At 44.6% G+C, this 21,180-nt stretch overlaps 1 protein-coding gene across 1 annotated transcript; it reads right to left on the bottom strand.

Moving 5' to 3' along the window:
* Window positions 1–207: 207 nt before the first annotated feature.
* LOC130684171 (uncharacterized) lies at window positions 208–20,951 on the bottom strand. Its single transcript, XM_057504322.1, has 3 exons — window positions 20,850–20,951; window positions 20,310–20,813; window positions 208–2,064 (listed from the first exon to the last, which is right to left on the bottom strand). Exons 1-3 carry the CDS (start codon window positions 20,949–20,951, stop codon window positions 1,783–1,785), a joined length of 888 nt encoding a protein of 295 aa, XP_057360305.1. The 3' UTR covers window positions 208–1,782.
* Between the last annotated feature and the right edge of the window lie 229 nt (window positions 20,952–21,180).

Below are 21,180 nucleotides of genomic sequence, written 5' to 3'. Positions count from 1 at the left end.
TAATGCCACCAAACCAGGCAGGGTGGCGCCCAGGAAGCGTGCGCCACCTTAGGGCATTGGTCAACTAGAGTGGAAGGGCGGTGTTCAGCCATAGTGGGACTCAGCCTCGGCCGTAGGCCGGCCCCTACAGCATACAAACAAACCTTTCTTTCAAACCCTATGTAAAGAAACCAGATTTAACTTACCTGTTCTTTTTTTTTTTTTTTTTTTTTTATTTATTTTAAATAATTATTTTTTATTGAAGGGTAGTTGACGCACAGTATTACATTACATTAGTTTCAAGTGTACAACACAGTGGTAGAACATTTATATACATAATTCGAGGTTCGAGCTATCACCCTACCAAGCTGTTACAATATCTTGACTATATTCCTTATGCTATACATTACATCCCGGTTACTTATTTATTTTACCATTGGAAGTCTGCCCTTTTTTTTTTTTTTTTTTGTGAGGGCATCTCTCATATTTATTGATCAAATGGTTGTTAACGACAATAAAATTCTGTATAGGGGAGTCAATGCTCAATGCACAATCATTAATCCACCCCAAGCCTAATTTTCGTCAGTCTCCAATCTTCTGAGGCATAACAAACAAGTTCTTACATGGAGAACAAACTCTTACATAGTGAATAAGTTACATGGTGAACAGTACAAGGGCAGTCATCACAGAAACTTTCGGTTTTGCTCATGCATTATGAACTCTAAACAGTCAGTTCAAATATGAATACTCATTTGGTTTTTATACTTGATTTATGTGTGGATACCACATTTCTCTCTTTATTATTATTATTTTTAATAAAATGCTGAAGTGGTAGGTAGATACAAGATAAAGGTAGAAAACATAGTTTAGTGTTGTAAGAGAGCAAATGTAGATGATCAGGTGTGTGCCTGTAGACTATGTGTTAATCCAAGCTAGACAAGGGCAATAAAACATCCACGTATGCAGAAGATTTCTCTCAGAACAGGGGGGGTGAGGTTCTAAGCCTCACCTCTGTTGATCCCCAATTTCTCACCTGATGGCCCCCCTGCGACTGTGCCTGTCTTAGGTTGTTCCTCCCTTGAGGAATCTTACCCGTCTCTGGCTAACCAGTCATCTTCCGGGGCCATACAGGGAAATGTGAAGTTGGTAAGTGAGAGAGAAGCCTTATTGTTTGAAAAGGTTAGCTTTTTACATCTTTGCATATTTATGCCCTGTGGCTTCTATGCCCAGCATTTGTCTCAAGGTATCTTTACCACTTGGAAGAATTATGATACTCGGTAAATTTGATATGAGGCACGAATTCTATTTAAGGGTTGTAATTAGGAAGGAAGAAGAAAAGCTATAGAAGTAGCAGGCGGAAGAAAACATGGGAAGATTGATTATTTCTTTGGCATATCTTCTTGTAGAGTAACTTCAGCATGAATAGGTTTTAAGCTACTACTTAAATTGCGCACACACATTAACATAATAGGAGTATAGTTACATAACCAAAGCATATCTGTAATTACCAGCCATCTCCAGTGAAACCAAGTAAACCAGTTAGGCACCTTAGGCATTTGTGAAAACTTATCTATGACATGGTGGATATTGTCCAACTGAACTTGAACAGTCTGAGAGAAATCAGACAAATTAAAACAACCCATTCCTGGGGACTGTTCACATCCCATATGTTCTTTTAACTGTAAATAGTCTGTAGTTGTAAGATTTTGGAGCGCTACAATTTGCACTTCTCCAAATTCTTGGTTGAGTTCCAACAGTATAGATCCAGTCAAATTTGTTGTTTTACTGTATGCACAGGCCAGCTTAGATATCTCCTTCCTCATTCCCATGGCAAGTCCAGGAACGGGTGGGATGAGTGCATCTACAGCTGTAGCAGTGCGTGGATCTTTGTTGGGGTTTTTTGATGATCATCTTCTGGCATGAGTCTTCCAGACAGTGCTGATGTTGGAAGTTCTTTTTCATATCGTATCTTAGTTCATTTTCGGGGTAACTTACCTGTTCTTTTATATAGTTTTTTTCAAAATCTAATTTTAAACTCGTAAGATATTGTCTGTATTTATCAAACTCCCTCAAGGTACATACAACCTAAAACAACAACAAAAATATATAAATACACATATTTAAAAATCCTAACAATTACTTTCCAGAGTAAAAATAGTAATAGCATATCATTTTGGTGACATTTGGGTACCAAGAATATAAATTGCTAAAACTTTTTAAAGTGATATCTCTTTACAATTGTTAATCAATAGGCAATCTTTATCCAAACAACATTATTAATAATATTTGTGCCACAAAAAGGAATTTAGTACACCTAACTGGAGTTACTAAAATACTAATGTAATAGTAACTTCCAAACCCAATAAGAACATAGTCTGTTAGGATTCTACCAAGCTGATTTTGCTAGGTTCCCATTCTATCTCAATTTTTCAAGAAGTGTATGGGACATAATCCTTGACAAAGCATATGACATCAGAGACAGAAAGAGGCCTATGATATAGTTGGGAAAATTAACTTGACATCCTCAAATTATTTGGCCATCTTTTGACATTACAAAGAAAAAAGGTGAAGGGAAAAAGGTGCATTTAGCAACTGCTTATCTGATATCCCTTGACCCATATACTAAGCAATTAATGGTATTTCCCATTAACCATTTCTCCTGACCAAGTTAAAGGTGATACCCCTCCTATACCCCAGAAATATATGGAGGCTTTCAATGATTAAAGAGAAGTAATCTTCAACCCACTTCATTATTGCTGGTGATGTATCCATCTTTCTTTAATCTTTCCAGGATATCTTTGCGTCTATGGTATGCTCTTAAATGTGGACCGTGGAGACTATTATATTCATTTTCCAAAAGTTGACAGTAAGGATCATTCAGGTTAAAACCATAGAAGGTTGAAAAAGATGGAAACACAAATTTTGAAATATTATAAATGTAAAATTAGTTCTGTAATTATTAGTTGTTATAAATGTAAAATTAGAATTTCACTTTTAAATATCAACCCATTGAAATGACTAGACTGTTCACTGAAAATAAAGCATGCAAGAAGAATTTGAAGGAAAAACAAGCAACAGAAAAATTTGGATTAAGTAACACTAATTGTTTATCCCTACCTCTTTTCCCACTGAGCAGAACTAGTCTAAAAGCCCACCCTCACTCAATGAGTTCCTCCCCTGAACTCCATCAGTCAGTCCCTGGCCCTGAGACAGAGAAGAAAGGAGGAAAGGAAAAGAAAGGGAACAGGGAGAAAGTTTGCTTTACTGTAAAAGCTAATGCTAAGATTCATCTTTTTCCTCTTCCCTCTTCCAGGTCAAGGTGTTATATTCAGTGGATAAAAGGATAATATTAATTATGATTATTATAGCTCAGTAATCTGAAAAAGGAAGAAAAATGGAAAAGTCTTTCACCAGGATTCACTGAAGCAATTATAACAAAAAAATACAAGTAAAACTCAAGATGTTAAAGATAGTGGATTAAAGAGTTATTTTTACTTGGGGTCTTAGCTGATGCAAGAAACCCCGTGTTCTCTGACTGCCACAGTCAGGAAAAATTTCAAGGCCTTTATTATAAAGCTCAATATATTGAAGAGCCAATTATAAAGGATATTGATAAGGACTGAGGTTTCTCCATATGTGTAAAGACCAAATACAACCTTATATAATAGCCATTAACATATAAAAGGTGGAAAATTTAAGCTACAGTCATGTTTCTATATCTATTACTTTAGGGGAAAAAGCTGAGTTACTTAATTTCATTTGTAACTTAAAACATTACCAAAGTGAATATAAGGGCTTTTTGTTTGTTTCGTGTTTGCTGTGAGTTCTTAGTCCACTTTTTAAATTGCAGCATGGCAATGGAAGAACCTCTGAAAGGGAAAAAGTGCAGGGTGGAAGTAAATGTGGAAGTCCTGATACTGCCTTTACATTCCTTTTTTTTGCTTTCCTTGCAGTTTTTTTGAATACAACAATAAGTTTTGGTCTGAAGTAGTATCAAAGCAGGAATTGGCTGGAGAGAAAGGCAATTAGAATGTGTGGGAGATGCAGCAAACCTGAGAACAGCTGCCCTGTTTGCAGGCATCTTGTCCCATTTATAAGACCCCACACATTGTGCACCAATCCAGACCTGTTTGCAGGTACCAATTTGTTACATCTGTATTTAGTCTGGCAGTTGTACCTCAGTGAGATTCTGAACATTAAGGAGCCTGGCTTGGAAGGACTGTAAAAAGAGGGGCACAGGGGGGTGGGCAGGATGGTGAGTTTCAGAGAGGAGAGAGCCCCCAGTGAGCCCGGACCTCTCAGCACCAGGCCACCCCCCCATTCCTGAGAGTCTCCACTCCACCCGGGGAGCTGGGCTTCTTGGAGAGGAGTGCCAGGGCAGGTGGGGCTGAGGGCTACAGCGGGCAGCTTCTGAGCAGGACTGGCCTCCCCCTCAGGCCCTGCCCAGGGGGAGGGATGTTGCTCCTTCAGGGCAGAAAGCACATCAGGGAGATGGCAGTGCCTTCCCACCTGAGGCCTCAGCTCCCCAGTCCAGTCCCCACTTCTCGCTTCTCAGTAGCCCCAAGCCTGGGCCAGGTCCAGGTGCTGTTTCTGGGCAGGCCTGCCCCTTGGAGGGCCCTAGCGGTCCTCCAACTTGAGAAAGGGTGGGGACGTTCCGGCCTTATTCTGGGATCAGGGGGCTGTTTCTGATGCATTTGGTTTCCTTCCTACCATTAAGAACCCCTGGGCAGGACCCTGTCCAGCCCATCCCCTGGGTCTAACGTGTCTTGAGAGAGTTAAGACACGCAGAGCTGAGGACACTCAAGGCTTTGTCTGGTGGGGGACGGGGTGTGCCATCAAGGCCGCCTTCCTGGAGGAGAAGCTGGAGACCCAACAGCGGGAATGGGCAGGGCTGGATGACATCAGAAGGAAGGCAGATTCCCGTGAGCAAAGATCCGGGACCATCCTAGTGCCCCACTCCTCACATCCCTCCTTCTCTGTACCCTGTCCTTGCTCTGCCCCAGGTCGCTATCATCCAAAGTGGGATCATGATGCAGAGGGAGCTGGCTGTGCTGTATGACCTGGAGCCTGAGGAGCGCTTCGTATCCTTTCTCCACGCCAGGGAGCCCCTGCACGAGGAGCAGAGGTGAGGCCGGCAGGAGCCAGGCGTGGGCTGCAGCTGCCAGCAGGCTCTGGGAGAAGGGCCCCCTGACGTGTGGCTCCAGGGCCTCACAGGTGGCCCTCTGCCCTACAGCTACACCCTGTCCTGCCAGCTGGAGCCCCCAGGACAGGAGGCCGGGAAAGGGACTGTTGTTCTTCAGGTCCCACGTTTAAACTTACTGGCCAGGGCCAGGTGAGTTTCTGGGCTGGGGCGATCGGCAAGGGGTGGGCGGCTGCTCAGTCTCAGGGAAGCTTCGGGCCATGCTGGGTGTGGCGGTGTCCTGAAGATGGGTGGGGCTGGGACCCCAGCTTCACTGGCAACAAGTCGTGTCAGACTGAAGGGTGGTTCCCCTCCCCCTCTGGGACCCAACCTCCTCCTCTGTGAGTAGGTGATGCCCATGAGCCTTCCCGTGACAGCACCCCTGGGTGCTGGTGACTGACAGGACCCTTTGCACAGGGACCGGGGCACAGAGGACAGAGCGGTCGGGGTGGAAGCAGGATAATGGGGGGAACCTGGGATAATCTGCCTCTTCTGTTCACCTGTGTGGCCCTGTAGCTGCTGTCATCGGGCCCGCGGCCCTGCTGGTGTCCTGACTGCGTGTGGAGGAGAGCTTCCCCTTTGGGCAGGCGGCACCTTGTGCCCCAGGGCACTAGTCTGCTTCCTGCTCCCCTTCCACCCCCTGCTCATCCTGAGTCTCTGCTGGGATAGGTGCTGTGGCACCTCCTCCGTACTCAGACTTGGGCAGCTCCCCAGGCTGCCGCTGCATCCTCAAGTACCCGTACGTAGCTGCAGTCAATGTGGCCGCCTTCATAATGTGTCACCCCCTCTGTTTGTGGCCCGCTGGTCAGAGGCGAGATGCCCAACCGTGTGGAAGATGTACCCCTTTGTGCAGGTGACGTCCCACGTTGTCGATGCCACCTGCTGCCTGGGTGCTGTCAGCTACAGAGTATTAGCCACAGGGTTCCAGGAAGAGGTGGGGCCATCCTCACCAGGACCAGCCTTTCCCAGAACTGGGATGGACACAGACACGGTGCAGTGCTGCATGGAACCACCACTGCCTGGGTGCCCAGCGGAGGCATCTGAGGATACAGAGGTGGCTGGCCACGGCAGGTCCCCAGCGCATGCTCCCAGGGGACCCCCCTGGGCAACTTCCTCCCCTCATCCCTGAAAAATTGCCTAGTTGGGATAAAAGATGGTGGTGTGAGAGGTGAGACAGATATCTCCTCCTAAAACCACATGATACAAAATTATAATTAATACAATTCATCCTGAAAGAGTATCAGGAAAGAAGGCTGCACCAGATTGCATACATCTGGAGAAAAAGAGCAGACGTCACGGAACAGGGTGCAGTGAGCATCTATGAGATGGAAAATGTGATTCTGCAGTTATGTCATTAGTCTCATTTCTTCATGCTTTGGTCGTCTCCAGCTAAGGGTGATTTTGGTGTTTAAGGATGAGCAAACCAGCTGCTTCATCGGGTACTTAACTGAGGAAATAGTGCTCTGCTGCAGTTACGTGAGGAAACACTGCAAAGCTCATTAAGATGCATGTAGGTTTCTTTTTCCTAAGAAATTTGAAGTGCAATTTTGTCAATTAAAACCACAATGAGATATCACCTAACACCAGTTAGAATGGCCAACACCCAAGAGATAAACAATAACAAATGTTGGCAAGGATGTGGACAAAGGGGAACCCTCCTACACTGCTGGTGGAAATGTAAATTAGTTCAACCATTGTGGAAAGCACTATGGAGGTTCCCAAAGAACTAAAAATAGAAATACCATTTGACCCAGGAATTCCACTCCTAGGAATTTACCCTAAGAATGCAGAAGCCCAGTTTGGAAAAGACATATGCACCCCTATGTTTATTGCAGCACTATTTACAATAGCCAAGAAATGGAAGCAACCTAAGTGTCCATAAGTAGATGAATGGATAAAGAAGATGTGGTACACACACACAATGGACTATTTTTCAGCCATAAGAAGAAAACAAATCCTACCATTTGCAACAACATGGATGGAGCTAGAGGGTATTATGCTCAATGAAATAAGCCAGGTGGAGAAAGAAAAGTATGAAATGAATTCACTCATCTGTGCAGTATAAGAACAAAGCAAAAACTGAAGGACCAAAACAGCAGCAGACTCACAGAACCCAAGAATGGAATAACAGCTACCAAAGGGAAAGGGACTGGGGAGGATGGGTGGGAGAGGAGGATGGGTGGGAAGGGATAAGGGGGAAAAGGGGCATTACTATTAGCACACATAATGTAACAGGTTGGTGGGGGGGGACATGGGAAAGGCAGTATAACACAGAGAAGACAAGTAATGATTCTATGGCATCTTACTACGCTGATGGATAGTGACTGTAATGGGGGTGTGGTGGGGACTTGACAACAGGGGGAGTCTAGTAACCATAATGTTGTTCAAGTAATTGTACATTAACGATACCAAAATAAAAATAATAAACAAAAAAATAAAGATAGTCTAATAAAATAATTATTTTTACCACTTTCCCAAATGCTAACTAATATAATACCTTAGAACACTTTCTATTCACCTAACCTTCCTGACTTTTATTACTGTTATCATGAATTTTAATTCTACATAGTTTAATCTCCATGAGAGTTCATTCTAGAATTCATAGACTAAAATTCACCTCTTTTCATAAATTGCCTTGCCTTTCATCTTCATTTCTCCCTGCATTGTCGGTTTTTAACTTGGGATTACTTTCTTTTGGACTTAAGAACTCACTCTAGTAGTTCTTCTAATTCAAGGCTGCCAACTATGAAGTGTCTCACTTTAACTTTTTCTTAGAACATCTTTGTTGTTAATACTGCTGATGGGTGTAGAATTCTGCTTTGACATGAAAATTTCTTTAAGCATTTTAAAAATGGTGCTCTGTTGATATCTATTTACCTTATGTGTATATGTTTAGACATCACCTATCAGCTTTTTTCTTGCTTATTTGGCCTCTGATTTCCCTAAAGTCTGTATGTAATTCTGGTTTTTCGATCATACTGTAACCCCCTATGGTTTAGAGTGTAAATATTGTGCTTAGGGAATGTAAATTGCATCTGTGGATTGCTGTCCTTCATCAGCGGGGAGCATGCTGTGTATTTTCACCTGTGGTATCAATTCCTTACCCCTCATTCCCTCTGTTCCTCTTTCAATCACATCCTACTTCTCCTTCCACTCTGTCCTGACATCTCCAGTATTGTGCACACTTCACTTTTGTTGAGATATTTGTTCGTCACCTGTCTTGCCATTCAGGAATCCAGCCTTTGCTGGAATCAATCACTTCTTAATTTAATTTCTTAATTTAAGTTCTAACATAAACACAAAACATAGCCTTAATTTGGAACACAGCAGAGCTCTTTCATTTCACAGTGAGGAGAAAAAAAATTTTCCTTCTCATTTAGAGAAACACAGAGAGGAGAAAATGACAAGCTGGATCATATTAAGATATATTATGAGCTGTTTTTTATCAAAATTCACAAGTGAGACAGAGCAGTGGAAATCCTGGGAGAGACTCAAATTACCTCCATTTGGTAATGGACAACAAGCCAAATTATGTAAATAATGTCATCCAATAAAATAAAGTACTGAAAGCCCACAAGAAAAATATGGCCAAAGCTAGAATAGACATTGGATAAAAGAGGATAAGCAAATAACTGAAGTTTTATAAAAAAGCTTTACCCTGTTTAATTTCAGGGAAATGCTAATAAAAGTTGCAATGAGCTGTTTTAAGACAGAAATCAGATTAGATGAATGAAAAAATACCAGGAATACATGCTCCCCAGGTTCTGGAACAATCAGACCATTCATTTGGTGCTAGTGAGAATTTAAATTGGTAGAACATCTTTGGAAAGCAGCCGGCATCTACTAAGGCTGTACACATGCCTACAGTGGTCCCTACACACAAATATCCCCAATATTGTGCACCTGTTTGGTCCCAACAACCAGAGTCAAAATCACTGTTCTAGGAACTAACCAAATGCTCACGAACAGGGAATGGATATACACAGTGCTCTCTGCACCCCATGGAACCCCACACAGCAATCAGGATTTACAAATAATTACTGACAGAGGAAGAATCTCCCACATCAATTGTTGAGACACAGACAGATGCAGACAGACCAAGGATGTACAAGGATTCCGATTTTTTTACATTCTTGCCAACACTTCTTTTTAATAATAGCCATTCCTAATGAGGAATGATATATTTTGGTTTTGATTTACATTTCTCTGATTATGAGTAATGCTGAACACCTCTTCATGTGAATCTTTCCCATCTCTCTGTCTTTAAATAAGTATCTACTCCAGTTCTTGGCTTGCTTTCCAATTCTTTTCCCTTCTGAGTTGTAGAAATTACCTACATATTTTGGATATTAACCCCTTATCACATACACGATTTTCAAGTATTTTCCCAAATCTGTAAGTTACGTTTCCATTTGATTAATTCTTTTGTGATACAGAGCATTTAAGTTTTATGCAGCCCGTCTTGATTGTTTTTGTTTGTTACTTGCGCTTTGGGGCATCTGACCTAAAGTGATCAGCAGATGCAATGTTGTCCTCATAAATACCACAATGATTATTTTACAAAAATATTTTTAAAAAACCTAAGATTCAGATGGAACCACAAAAGATCCAGAAGAGCTAACCAATCTTGAGAAAGAACAAAATGGGGGGAATCACACTTCCTGACTGCAAACTATATTACAAGTTACAGTAATTAAATCAGTATGGTACTGGCATAATGATGCACATGTAACTCAACAGAAGAGAAGAGAGAGGGCCCAGAAATAAACATATAGAATCATCTACTAAGGAACCAAGCATAAATAGGAATGGGGAAAGATAGAATATTTGACAAATTATGCTGGGAAAACTGGATAAACCTGTTAAAGAGCTCTCCTGCTAGCTTATGCTCTCTCCTCTCCCTCTCGCCTCAGCCCCACCCCTCTCTCTCTCTCACACACACACAGTCATTAAATACCAGTGATCCTCTGCCATAACCTGGATGTATTAAACCCTGCCTTTTCAGATACCCTGAAGTTTTAAGTGGAGCTATTTCCAGCAGGGCAAGTAGAGGGCAAAAGAAGATAGGATACGGAAACCTCAAGCTGGTCAGTGGAACTGGAAGCTGGGTCACCTCAGGGATGTGCAGTCCCGGCAGATGAAGTTAAGACAGCAGTGCCTGGGTCCTGGCCAGGGCTGGGGACAGACATCCCTGTCCCTGTATCCAGAAGCCCCAGCCCAACCCAGCTGTGATCAGGTGGGCAGCCACACAGGCCTCCCAGAAACCAGGCAGGAGAGAGGGAACGGCCTAGACTGAAGTCCATCTCTCCCACCGAGCATGGGGGGAGCCGTAAGGCAAGCAGTAACTACACAGCAGTGGGGGTGGGCCAAGTCCCCACCCAATTCAGGGAGAGGGAGAAGTGGGTTTGCTTTGTTACACTCTATGGTTTACACACAGGTTATTTAGTAAACAGGGAAGAGAATTACAATAGCATTTTCTTTCTTTCTTTTAAAGCCTCTGAAAACACAGGCCCAGAGGTGTGCTGGCAGCCACAGATGCAGGTGAAGCTGGTCACTGCCCGAGCCCCCTCTGCAGCAGTCACACAGGACTCCTCCAAGCTCTGGCCCTGCCCCTGCCATTCCTTTTCAATGTAACACACCTTCAGGCCTCAGAGGACGAGCCACCCCCTCCCTGGACCAGTCCTCAGCTACCCAGCCCCACAGCAATGCCAGCTCCCTCTGCCTCCTCGTCTGCCTCTCAGCTCAGGTGCAGAACAAAGCTAAACACCTTCTGCGCTGTTGTTGCAGTGGTGAGGACGATCCCAGGGAAGCAAGAAATCAGGGCAGATGGCAGTACGGGTGAAGGAGAGCAGAGTAATAGGAGGGCATTTTCGTGCAGTGCGCTCCTTGGTCTCAAACACGGATTCCTCACAGCAAAGCGATCATGCCTGTCGCAGCCCTCACATGTGGCGTAGCATTCATACAACAGATAGAACAACAGTACCAGTGCAAATAGGCCTGACATTTGGGGTGGGGGCAGATTTACAGTGATAACTCACTTGACCTATAAACTCATTACAAGCATTTTATATTGGTTCAGTTTGTCAACGTTATCTCATGACCAGAGTTTCTCCCAGAGTGATGCAACTCCGTTTTGCAGGCTGCCATTCAACCTTGCCAGGCTGCAAACACAGTGGTGGTCTTGGCAAACACAGAGCTTCACCCTTCGGGGCATCTGGTGTGCTTTGGCTGACAGGTACTATTTTCTTGGTCTGAGGCTCAATCGAGGTATTAATAAAATGTTGGATTTCTCTCCATGCATAACCCACTTACCATCCCTGTACCCAGAGCTGTAATTTCTTCCTCTCTTCATTTGCCATTTATCTTTACCCAGATTTTTCCGCCTGTGGAGAGGTCATAAAGTCTGGCAACTGTGTTGGTCCAGATGGCTGGCAGTAATACCGGTCTCACAAGTGCCTCCTCTCAGCCCCCTCCCACCCATGGAAGGTAGGGATACCCAGGAGCAGAGCCTGGAGGCGTTCCCGGTCACTAGGAAGCACAGCTGTGCTATCACCTCTGACCTGACTACCTGGGGTCAAGGCACCATTCACCTCAGCAGGTGCTTAGGAATTATGGCATAAAGATTTAAGGGTGTGGTTACATTTTCTTGCTTAGTAAAGTTCACTGCTTCTGGTACCCTCAGAAGCAGCTCTGTTCCTGGAGCCACTGAATCGGTTAGGAGAAAAGAAAGTTGTGGTCATGTGGGGAAGAACGGAACAGTGCATCAGCATCCTCTCCCAGACCCCCTTCCCCAGATCCCCTGGAGAATCAGAGGAATCTACAATCCCTTACCCGCCTCATGTGGAGTGTGAGCACCCACTCTTGAAGGCATGTAAGCCAGCCCCTCATGCCTTTATCTCCCATTTTAGGCAGCCAATGTTTCCACAGCCCACTCCAATTTTCTATTAAACCATTGCTCTGAGAGTGACATGCAACACTGTACATCCGTCTGATGGGATGTTTCTTGGCCTACCGTGGAACACCATGGTCTGTAAAGCATGTCCCCTGGTCGGAGATGTAACTTGGTTGCCCAAACTGGTACAGAATCTTCAGTTTCAAACCTTAAATGGCATCTTCAGCATTTGCATCTACCACTGGGTATGTAAAGCGTAGTCCAGAATAAGTGTCTATTCTGCTAATGACCCACTTACAGCCTCCAAGAGGTATTAGCGTTGATCCAATGTAACCCACTGGCAGACTATGTGCGGGGCGTGCCCACTGGGGAACTTTCCCCATAGCCAAATGTAGTCTCTGTCTCTTTAGCTGACAGTCAGAACAGGTCTTGCTGGCATTCTGTGCCTCACAGGGTGCAAGAGGAATATGTGTGGACTCAGCCTGTGTGTGCGCTGCTGCAGCTCCGCATGGACCCCGGCAGCCATCTCCAAGGGCAGCACCAGCAGGCCCACCTGGTGGCTCCAATCACCTCCCAATCCTCGAAAGGCTTCTTCTGATGCAAACCAACATGGCCTGCTTTAACGTGCCCCTCAAATTCCCAGGGCAATGTCCATATGGCCGTCGCCCACATGGGCAATTCCTTTCATAGTCCAGTTTCCCATTTCCCATCTACCTGACCACAAAGCCAGGCCAGTGGCCACAGTCCCAGGTCATAAGAACCCCAGCACGAGGGGCTTTCCTCACTGCTCCATTCTTCCATCACTGCCCAGAAAAGGCCATGGAATTCAGCCCACCGAGATCATTTTTTTCTCTTTCCTCCCAACCAGTCTTGCCATCCTCTGTTCTTACTGCAGCAGCTCTCCAACCAGGATACTGTCCATGCATCCTGGAACTACCATGTATAACCAAGCAGCTCTTTGTCGTTCAGCTGAGAGCTGTTCCTAGGACACCGTCCATGCAGCTCCCCGGGGGCTCCAGCGTCGGTCCCAGAGGAAATGAGGCTGCCTGCTCATGGATCCGTGAGGGTCTCCTTGCATCCCCCTGGCAGCCTGCCCTGCATGAACCATATCCGTTTGATTATGGGACTCTTCTGGGCTCTGCCTTCAGTACTAGGGTGTTTCTCTGACATCACCCAACACGTTATGGGTATGTCAGGTTTCAAAATTATTTTATGTACATCGGTCGCTGAGGCAGTCTTGGTTAATTACCAATAGCATGTTAATAATTATCTCACAAGTGGTGTGTACCAGGCAGCAGCATATGGGAATTTTCTGGTCCAAAACCCCAAGGGTCACAGCTGGGAGGTCCTCATTTTCTTTTTTTTTGCCACAAGCTCCAGTCTGCATGGGTGTGGGGGGCAGACACTTCCAAAATCATGTCTGAGTGGGGGTCACAAGGGCCCAACGCTGTCAAGTGCACAGCTGCCATGTGTAATTCTGATGTGGCCCGCTTCTGTTCAGGACCCCACTCAGATGCAGCTTTCTTTCATGGAGTCTTACAGACAGGAGCTAGAAATAGTCCCCGGTGCGGAATATGAGTCCTCCAAAATCCAAATAAACCAAAAAAGTGCAGGGCTTCTTGTTTGGACCTGGTGGGGGAGTGACAGCAGTTTATTGATAGTCACACTTGTGGAATTATCCTGGGTGGCTTCTGCTCGCGCTATTCCTACGAATTTCACTGAGCAGGACCTTGGACCTTCGCTGGATTTATTAACCAGCCCTGGTTAGTCACGTATGTCCTTGTTGCATTCAATTCAGTCCTGGCCAGCTCCTCTGTTTCTGGTATTACCATAATGTCACCAACGTCATGTATTATTATACTTGAGCATTGCACCAAGTCCAAATCCTTCCTGACCACGTAGTGGACAATAAGCTGGGGAGCTCAGATCCCCGCCTAGCACAGCAGAGGCAAAATGGGGTCCTTCCCACCTGAAGGCAAACTGGACTTGGCTCTTTTCAGGAATTGAGATGGAGAAGAGAGCATCTGTAAGGTCCATCCAGGAGTACCAGCCTCCTTCAACCTGCTGTACTTTCTGTATGGCTGAGACCATGCCTGGAACTGCTGGGACTATGGGCGGAACCCACTTTATCTAGGCTTGAATAGTATCTATGTGCCATCCACCTTTGCAAAGGCCACACAGGACTGTACAGCAAATCTGTGGACACCAGCACTCCAGTTTCCAGCATGTCACTCCTAAGAACGGTGATATGTTTGTCAAGTTATCTGCCTCTGTGGGTTCGCACAGTTACAGCCATTCCCCCATTTAATGTGTCCAACTAAACAGGCCTGAGGGCGGGCTTACATTCCTTCTGTTTTACTGTATTAGACAGGGGAAGCCAACCCCAGTCACACATAATATCCATCCCAATAATACTTTCAGGTAAAAGGGATGCAACCACCTCAAGTAAAACCTGCTCTAACACCCAATTTTCATGCAAACTTCCACCTCAATACCATCAGCCACTGCATCTCCATATCCTCCCAATCTAACCTTAGCCCCTGCTAAGACTTCACCAACAGGTTTTAGAATCACAGTGCATTGGGCTCCTGTACCAAGGACTCCCAGGGTCATTTTCCTCCTCCCCCTGGCCACTTTTCTCACACTTAAGCGAACAGTCTCAGGGCCCAGGCTGGGGTGTGGCCAGAAGACCCTGGCACTTTTGTCTATCTTTAAATTGATTAACCTGCCTGACCACCACTCCCGGGGATTCCTGGTCAGGTTTCTCATTGTAATCATGGCCTTCAGGCTTTTTTAATTCCTCCAAACTGGGGTAAGTAGAGTGGAGTTTTTAGGCTGCTGTAATGTTGGAGCAACAACAGGGGTTCCCACCAACACACCCAATTTCTGGTAGTGCTGCATTAATACCTTTCTTCAACCCCAGCAGTGTCTGCTTGATTCACACAATTTTTCAATAACCATCTGAAAACTTCCACTCAGTTGGGTCGAGTCCCTTGACTCTCCCCTTTGTCCCTCCCCATCTTCCTAGGTATACTCATGTTCTTGAACCCACAAGGGGAAGCTGAGGTAACAAATCTGAGAAGCTTCCTCAAACTGCTCGATTTTGTAGCAGTCAGGTTACACGGGCTGCCCATGTAATAGGCCCTTTAACCTCAGCGTTCACCATGACCTGTGTAACAGGAACATTCAGTGGGCGCCTACCTCGGTCACTGCAAAGCCAATCCCACATAGGAAGCATTATCAGCCCTTTTATCTGGGGTGTTCCATCTGCATTTAAACAGACAAAACAAAGAAATAAAAGGCATCCAGATTGGCAAGGAAGAAGTCAAACTCTCCCTGTTTACAGATGACATGGTACTGTACATAAAAAGCCCAAAATTATCCACTCCAAAACTAACAGAATTAATAATATCTAAATTCATCAAAGTTCCAGGATACAAAATTAATACAAAGAAATCTGTTGCATTCCTGTACACTAACGATGAACTGGCAGAAAGAGAAATCAGGAAAACAATTCCATTCACAATTGCATCAAAAAGAATAAAATACCTACGAATAAATCTAACCAAGGAAGTGAAAGACCTATACCTGGAAAACTACAAGACACTCTTAAGAGAAATTAAAGAGGACACTATTAAATGGAAATACATCCCATACTCTTGGGTAGGAAGAATTAATATTGTAAAAATGGCCATCCTGCCTAAAACTATCTACAGATTCAATGAAATCACTTTCAAAATACCAACAGCATTCCTCAATGAACTGGAACAAATAGTTCTAAAATTCATATGGAACCACCAAAAGACCCAGAATAGCCAAAGCAATCCTGAGAAGGAAGAATAAAGCAGGGGGGATCTCCTTTCCCAACGTCAAGCTCTACTACAAAGCCACAGTAATCAAGACAATTTGGTACTGGCACAAGAACAGACCCATAGACCAGGGGAACAGAACTGACATTCCAGATATTAACCCAAGCATGTAAGGTCAATCAATATACAATAAAGGAGCCATGGAAACACAATGGGAAAATGACAGCCTCTTCAACAGCTGGTGTTGGCAAAACTGGACAGCTACATGTAAGAGATTGAAACTGGATTATTGTCTAACCCCATATACAAAAGCAAACTCAAAATGGATTAAAGAAAGACCTGAATGTAAGATATGAAATCATAAAACTCTTAGAAAAAAACATAGAAAAAATATCTTGGACATAAAAAGGAGCAACTTCTTTATGAACATATCTCCCCAGGCAAGGGAAACAAAAGCAAAAATGAACAAGTGGAACTGGTGGGGATGTAAACTAGATCCACCATTGTGGAAAGCAGAATGGAAGTTCCTCAAAAACCTCAAAATAGAAATACCATTTGACCCAGGAATTCCACTTCTAGGAATTTGCCCTAAGAATGCAGCAGCCCAGTTTGAAAAAAACATATGCACCCCTATGTTTATCACAGCACTATTTACAATAGCCAAGTAATGGAAGCAATCTAAGTGTCCATCAGTAAATGAATAGATAAAGAAGATGTGGTACATATATACAACGGAATATTATTCAGCCAAAAGAAGAAAACAAATCTTACTGTTTTCAACAACATGGATGGAGCTAGAGGGTATTATGCTCAGTGAAATAAGCCCGGTGGAGAAAGACAAGTACCAAATGATTTCACTCATATGTGTAGTATAAGAACAAAGAAAAAACTGAAGGAACAAAACAGCAGCAGAATCACAGGACCCAAGAATGTACTAACAGTTACCAAAGGAGAAGGGACTGGGGAGGATGGGTGGGAAGGGAGGGATAAGGGTGGGGTAAAAGAAAGGGGGCATTACCATTAGCATGTATAAAGTGGTGGTGGGGCATGGGAGGGTTGTCCAACACAGAGAAGACAAGTAGTGATTCTACAGCATCTTACTATGATGATGGACAGTGACTGTAATGGGGTTTGTGGGGGGGCCTTGGTGATGCGGGGAGTCTAGTAAACATAATGTTCCTCATGTAATTGTAGATTAATGATACCAAAATAAAAAAAAATGAACAAGTGGGACTATATCAAGCTGAAAAGCTTCTGTACAGCAAAAGACACCATCAATACAACAAAAAGGCAACCTACAGTATGGGAGAATATATTCATAAATGACATATCTGAAAAAGGGTTGACATCCAAAATATATAAAGAGCTCACACACCTCAACAAACAAAAAGCAAATAATCCAATTAAAAATTCTAAATAGACACTTCTCCAAAGAAGAAATTCAGATCTCCAACAGGCACATGAAAACATGCTCCAAATCGCTAATCATCAGAGAAATGCTCGTTGAAACCACAACGACATATCACCTCACACCAGTAAGGATGGCCAACATCCAAAAGACAAAGAAGAACAAATGTTGGCCAGGATGTGGAGAATGGGGAACCATCTTACACTGCTGGTGGGAATGTAAATTAGTTCAACCATTGTGGAAAGCAGTATGGAGGTTTCTCAAAAATCTCAAAATAGAAATACCATTTGACCCAGGAATTCCACTCCAAGGAATTTACCCTGAGAATGCAGCAGTCCAGTTTGAAAAAGACAGATGCACCCCTGTTTATCACAGCACTATTTACAATAGCTAAGAAATAGAAGTAACCTAAGTGTCCATCAGTAGATGAATGGATAAAGATGTGGTACATATACATAATGAAATATTTTTCAGCCATAGGAAGAAGAAAAATCCTACTATTTGCAACAACACAGAGGGAGCTAGAGGGTATTATGCTCACTGAGATAAGCCAGGCAGAGAAAGACAAGTATCAAATGATTTCACTCATCTGTGGAGTATAAGAACAAAGAAAAAAAAACTGAAGGAACAAAACAGCAGCAGACTCACAGAACCCAAAATAGACTAACAGTTACCAAAGGGAAAGGGACTGGGGAGGATTGGTGGGGAGGGATAAGGGGAAAAAAAGGGGCACTATTATGAGCAGACATAATATAGGGGGGATATGGGGAGGGCTGTACAACACAGAGAAGACAAGTAGTGATTCTATAGCATCTTACTACGCTGATGGGCACTGACTATAATGGGGTATGTGGGGGGGACTTGTTGATGGGGAGAGTCTAGTAAACATAATGTTGCTCATGTAATTGTAGATTAATCATACAAAAAAATAGTAATAGTAATAACTTAATAAAAATTAAAAAAATATTTTCATTTAAATTTGAAGGAGGGATTAAACAATTTCCAGATAAGCAAAAGCTGAGAGAATTTAGCTCCCACCAACCATCTCTACAGTGTATTTTGGAGGGACTGCTATAGATGGAAGTGTTACTAAGCTGTCAGCAGAGGTAACAAAAAGGGATAGACAACGAGTACAGAATATGATACCTAAAATATAAAGAATGAGGAGGAAAAAAAACAACCTTTAAATTGTGTTTGTAATAGCATACTTTAAGTGAGTTAAGTTAGATTCTTAGATAGTAAGGATGGCACCCTTTAACCTTTGGTAACCACGAATCTAAAGCCTGCAACGGCAATAAGTACATAGCTATCGATAAGCGCCCTAAATGTAAATGGTCTGAATGCACCAATCAAGACATGGAGTCACTGAATGGATAAAAAAAACAAGTCCCATCTAAATGCTGCCTACAAGAGGCTCACTTCAAACCCAAGCACATACACAGACTAATTTAGTGAAGGGATGGAAAAAGATATTTCACGCAACTAATAGGGAGAAAAAAAGCAGGTGTTGCAGTACTTGTATTGGACAAAACAGACTTTAAAACAAAGAAAGTTACAAGAGACAAAGACGGACATGATATAATGATAAAGGGGTCAATCCAACAACAGGATATAACCATTATAAATATCTATGCACCCAACACAGGAGCACCTACATATGTGAAACAAATACTAACAGAATTAAAAGGGGAAACAGAATGCAATGCATTCGTTTAAGGAAATTTCAACACTCCACTCAGATGAACCAGAGAGAAAGTAAGTAAGGAGACTGACGCGTTGAACAACACATTAGAACAGATGGACCGTACAGACATCTACAGAACTCTCCACTCAAAAGCAGCAGGTTACACATTCTTCTCAAGTGCACATGGAACATTTTCAAGAATAGATCATATACTAGAGCACAAAAAGAGCCTCAATAAATTCAAAAACATTTAAATTGTATCAACCAGCTTCTCAGACCACAAGGGTATGAAACTAGAAATAAATTACACAAAGATGACGAAAAAGCCTACAATCACATGGAGGCTAAACAACATACTCCTAAATAACCAATGGATCAATGACCAAATAAAAAGAGATCAAGCAATATATGGAAACAAATGACAACAATAATTCAACAACGCAAAAAAATCTGTGGGACGCAGCAAAGGCGGTGCTAAGAGGGAAGTATATTGCAACACAGGCCTACCTCAGGAAAGAACAACAATCCCATATGAGCAGTCTAAACTCACAATTAACTAAACTACAAAAAGAAGAACAAATGAGACCCAAAGTCAGTAGAAGGAGGGACGACATAAAGATTAGAGCAGAAATAAATAAAATCGAGAAGAATAACACAATAGAGAGAATCAATGAAAGCAGGAGCTGGTTCTTCAAGAAAAAAACAAAATTGATAAACCCCTAGGCAGACTTATCAAGAAAAAAAAGAGTCTACACACATAAACAGGATCAGAAAGGAGAAAGGAAAAATCACTACTGACACCATAAAAATATGAAGATTTACTAGAGAATACTATGAAAAATCATATGGTAACAAACCTGGAAGAAATGGTCAACTTTCTAGAAAAATACAAGCTTCCAAGGCTGACGCAGGAAGAAACAGAAAATCTAAACAGACCAATTACCAGCAAGGAAATTGAATCGGTAATCCCAAATAAAAAGTACGAGAGGTACCTCTTGAAAAAAATTGTTAATTCTGAAGGCGCTGCCTCCGGCGGCCTCTCCCCGCCGCCCCGCCACGGATCCCACCCGACCCTCAGCTCGCCCGGTCCTCGCCCTCGAGGCCGCCGCCGAAAAACTGCACACAAGACGCCCGCCAACCTTCCCGTCTGCGCGTCCCGGCCCAACCCCTCCGCCTGCGGCCCCGTCCCGGGCCCCGCGAGCGCCCAACCCGCGTCGGTCGTCCCCTGGCCCCACGGGCCACCCGCCGCCCGCCGAGCCCCTCGCAGGGCCACCCTATCACCGGTCCTCCGCGCCCGCAGGCGGAGGCAGGGATCCCCACGCCCCGTCAGGGCCCCGCCGCGCCACTCGGCCATGTACCTTCTGGCCCGCAGAGCCGTCGCTGTCGCCTTCACCCCTGAAGCGGGGCCCGCTCTGGACGCTCCGCCGCAGTTCCGCGGCGGCAGGAGCCGTCTCCCGGCCGGGCTCTCCGCGGCCTCCGCGACCCGGTCGCGCTGCCCGACGGCGCCAGACTGGAAGCGGCAGAGCTGGACGGGCGCAGGTCCGGCCGGAGCAGCGGCTCCAAGTCCGGGTCGATCGCCGCCCTCCATCCGCCGCGGGAGAGCGGAGAAGGGGCGAGTGCGGCCCCGGGAGCCCAGCCGGCGCGAGGAGGAGATCTGAGACCAAGGGGCGAGGTCGGTACCGCCGGTGCCTGCGCGCCGGAAGGAAGGCGCAGCCGAGCACAGCGCGGGTCCACCATCTGGGATCCGGCGGGCTCGCTGCGCGGACGGGACGGCGGACCGGAGCACGGACGGAGCCGCGAAAGCACCTTCCTCCTACGGCGCTCGCGACACTATTAACTGTTGAATATGGTGGCGGGGACGCCTACAACTGTTACACAGCCGCCCGAGTAACGTGTACTCCGCCCGCGCCCAACGGCAGCCGGCTCAGCGGAGCTGCTCGCTCGTTGGCCGCGGGCGCCGTCAATCGGGGGCGGCTCTGAGCGCGATGACGCACGCTCATTGGCCAAGAGTGTTGTCAGCCGCGGGCTTTCATTTTGTTCAATGTACTTTCTAATTTATTCATGAGATGACCCACGTGTTATTTTTATTTATTTTATTTTGATTTCATTAATAATCACATGAGCAACAATGTGGTTACTAGATTCTCCCCATTATCAAGTCCTCCACACACACTCCATTACAGTCACTGTCCTTCCGCGTAGTGAGACGCTGTAAAGTAACTACTTGTC

The sequence above is a fragment of the Manis pentadactyla genome, chromosome 6 (assembly GCF_030020395.1).
Source record: "Manis pentadactyla isolate mManPen7 chromosome 6, mManPen7.hap1, whole genome shotgun sequence".
NCBI lineage: Eukaryota > Metazoa > Chordata > Mammalia > Pholidota > Manidae > Manis > Manis pentadactyla.
The sequence above is the reverse complement of the archived record's forward strand: the minus strand, read 5'-3'. Positions and strand labels throughout refer to the sequence as shown.

Bases quoted from the DNA above. Each gene is read 5' to 3' on its own strand.
- LOC130684171 (XM_057504322.1), bottom strand. From the start codon at position 20,951: ATGAGCGTGCGTCATCGCGCTCAGAGCCGCCCCCGATTGACGGCGCCC. The intron at 20,814-20,849 runs GTACACGTTACT...TAACAGTTGTAG, and splicing joins TGCCGTTGGGCGCGGGCGGA to GCGTCCCCGCCACCATATTC. The intron at 2,065-20,309 runs GTACATGGCCGA...TTGTTGTTTTAG, and splicing joins ACGGCTCTGCGGGCCAGAAG to GTTGTATGTACCTTGAGGGA.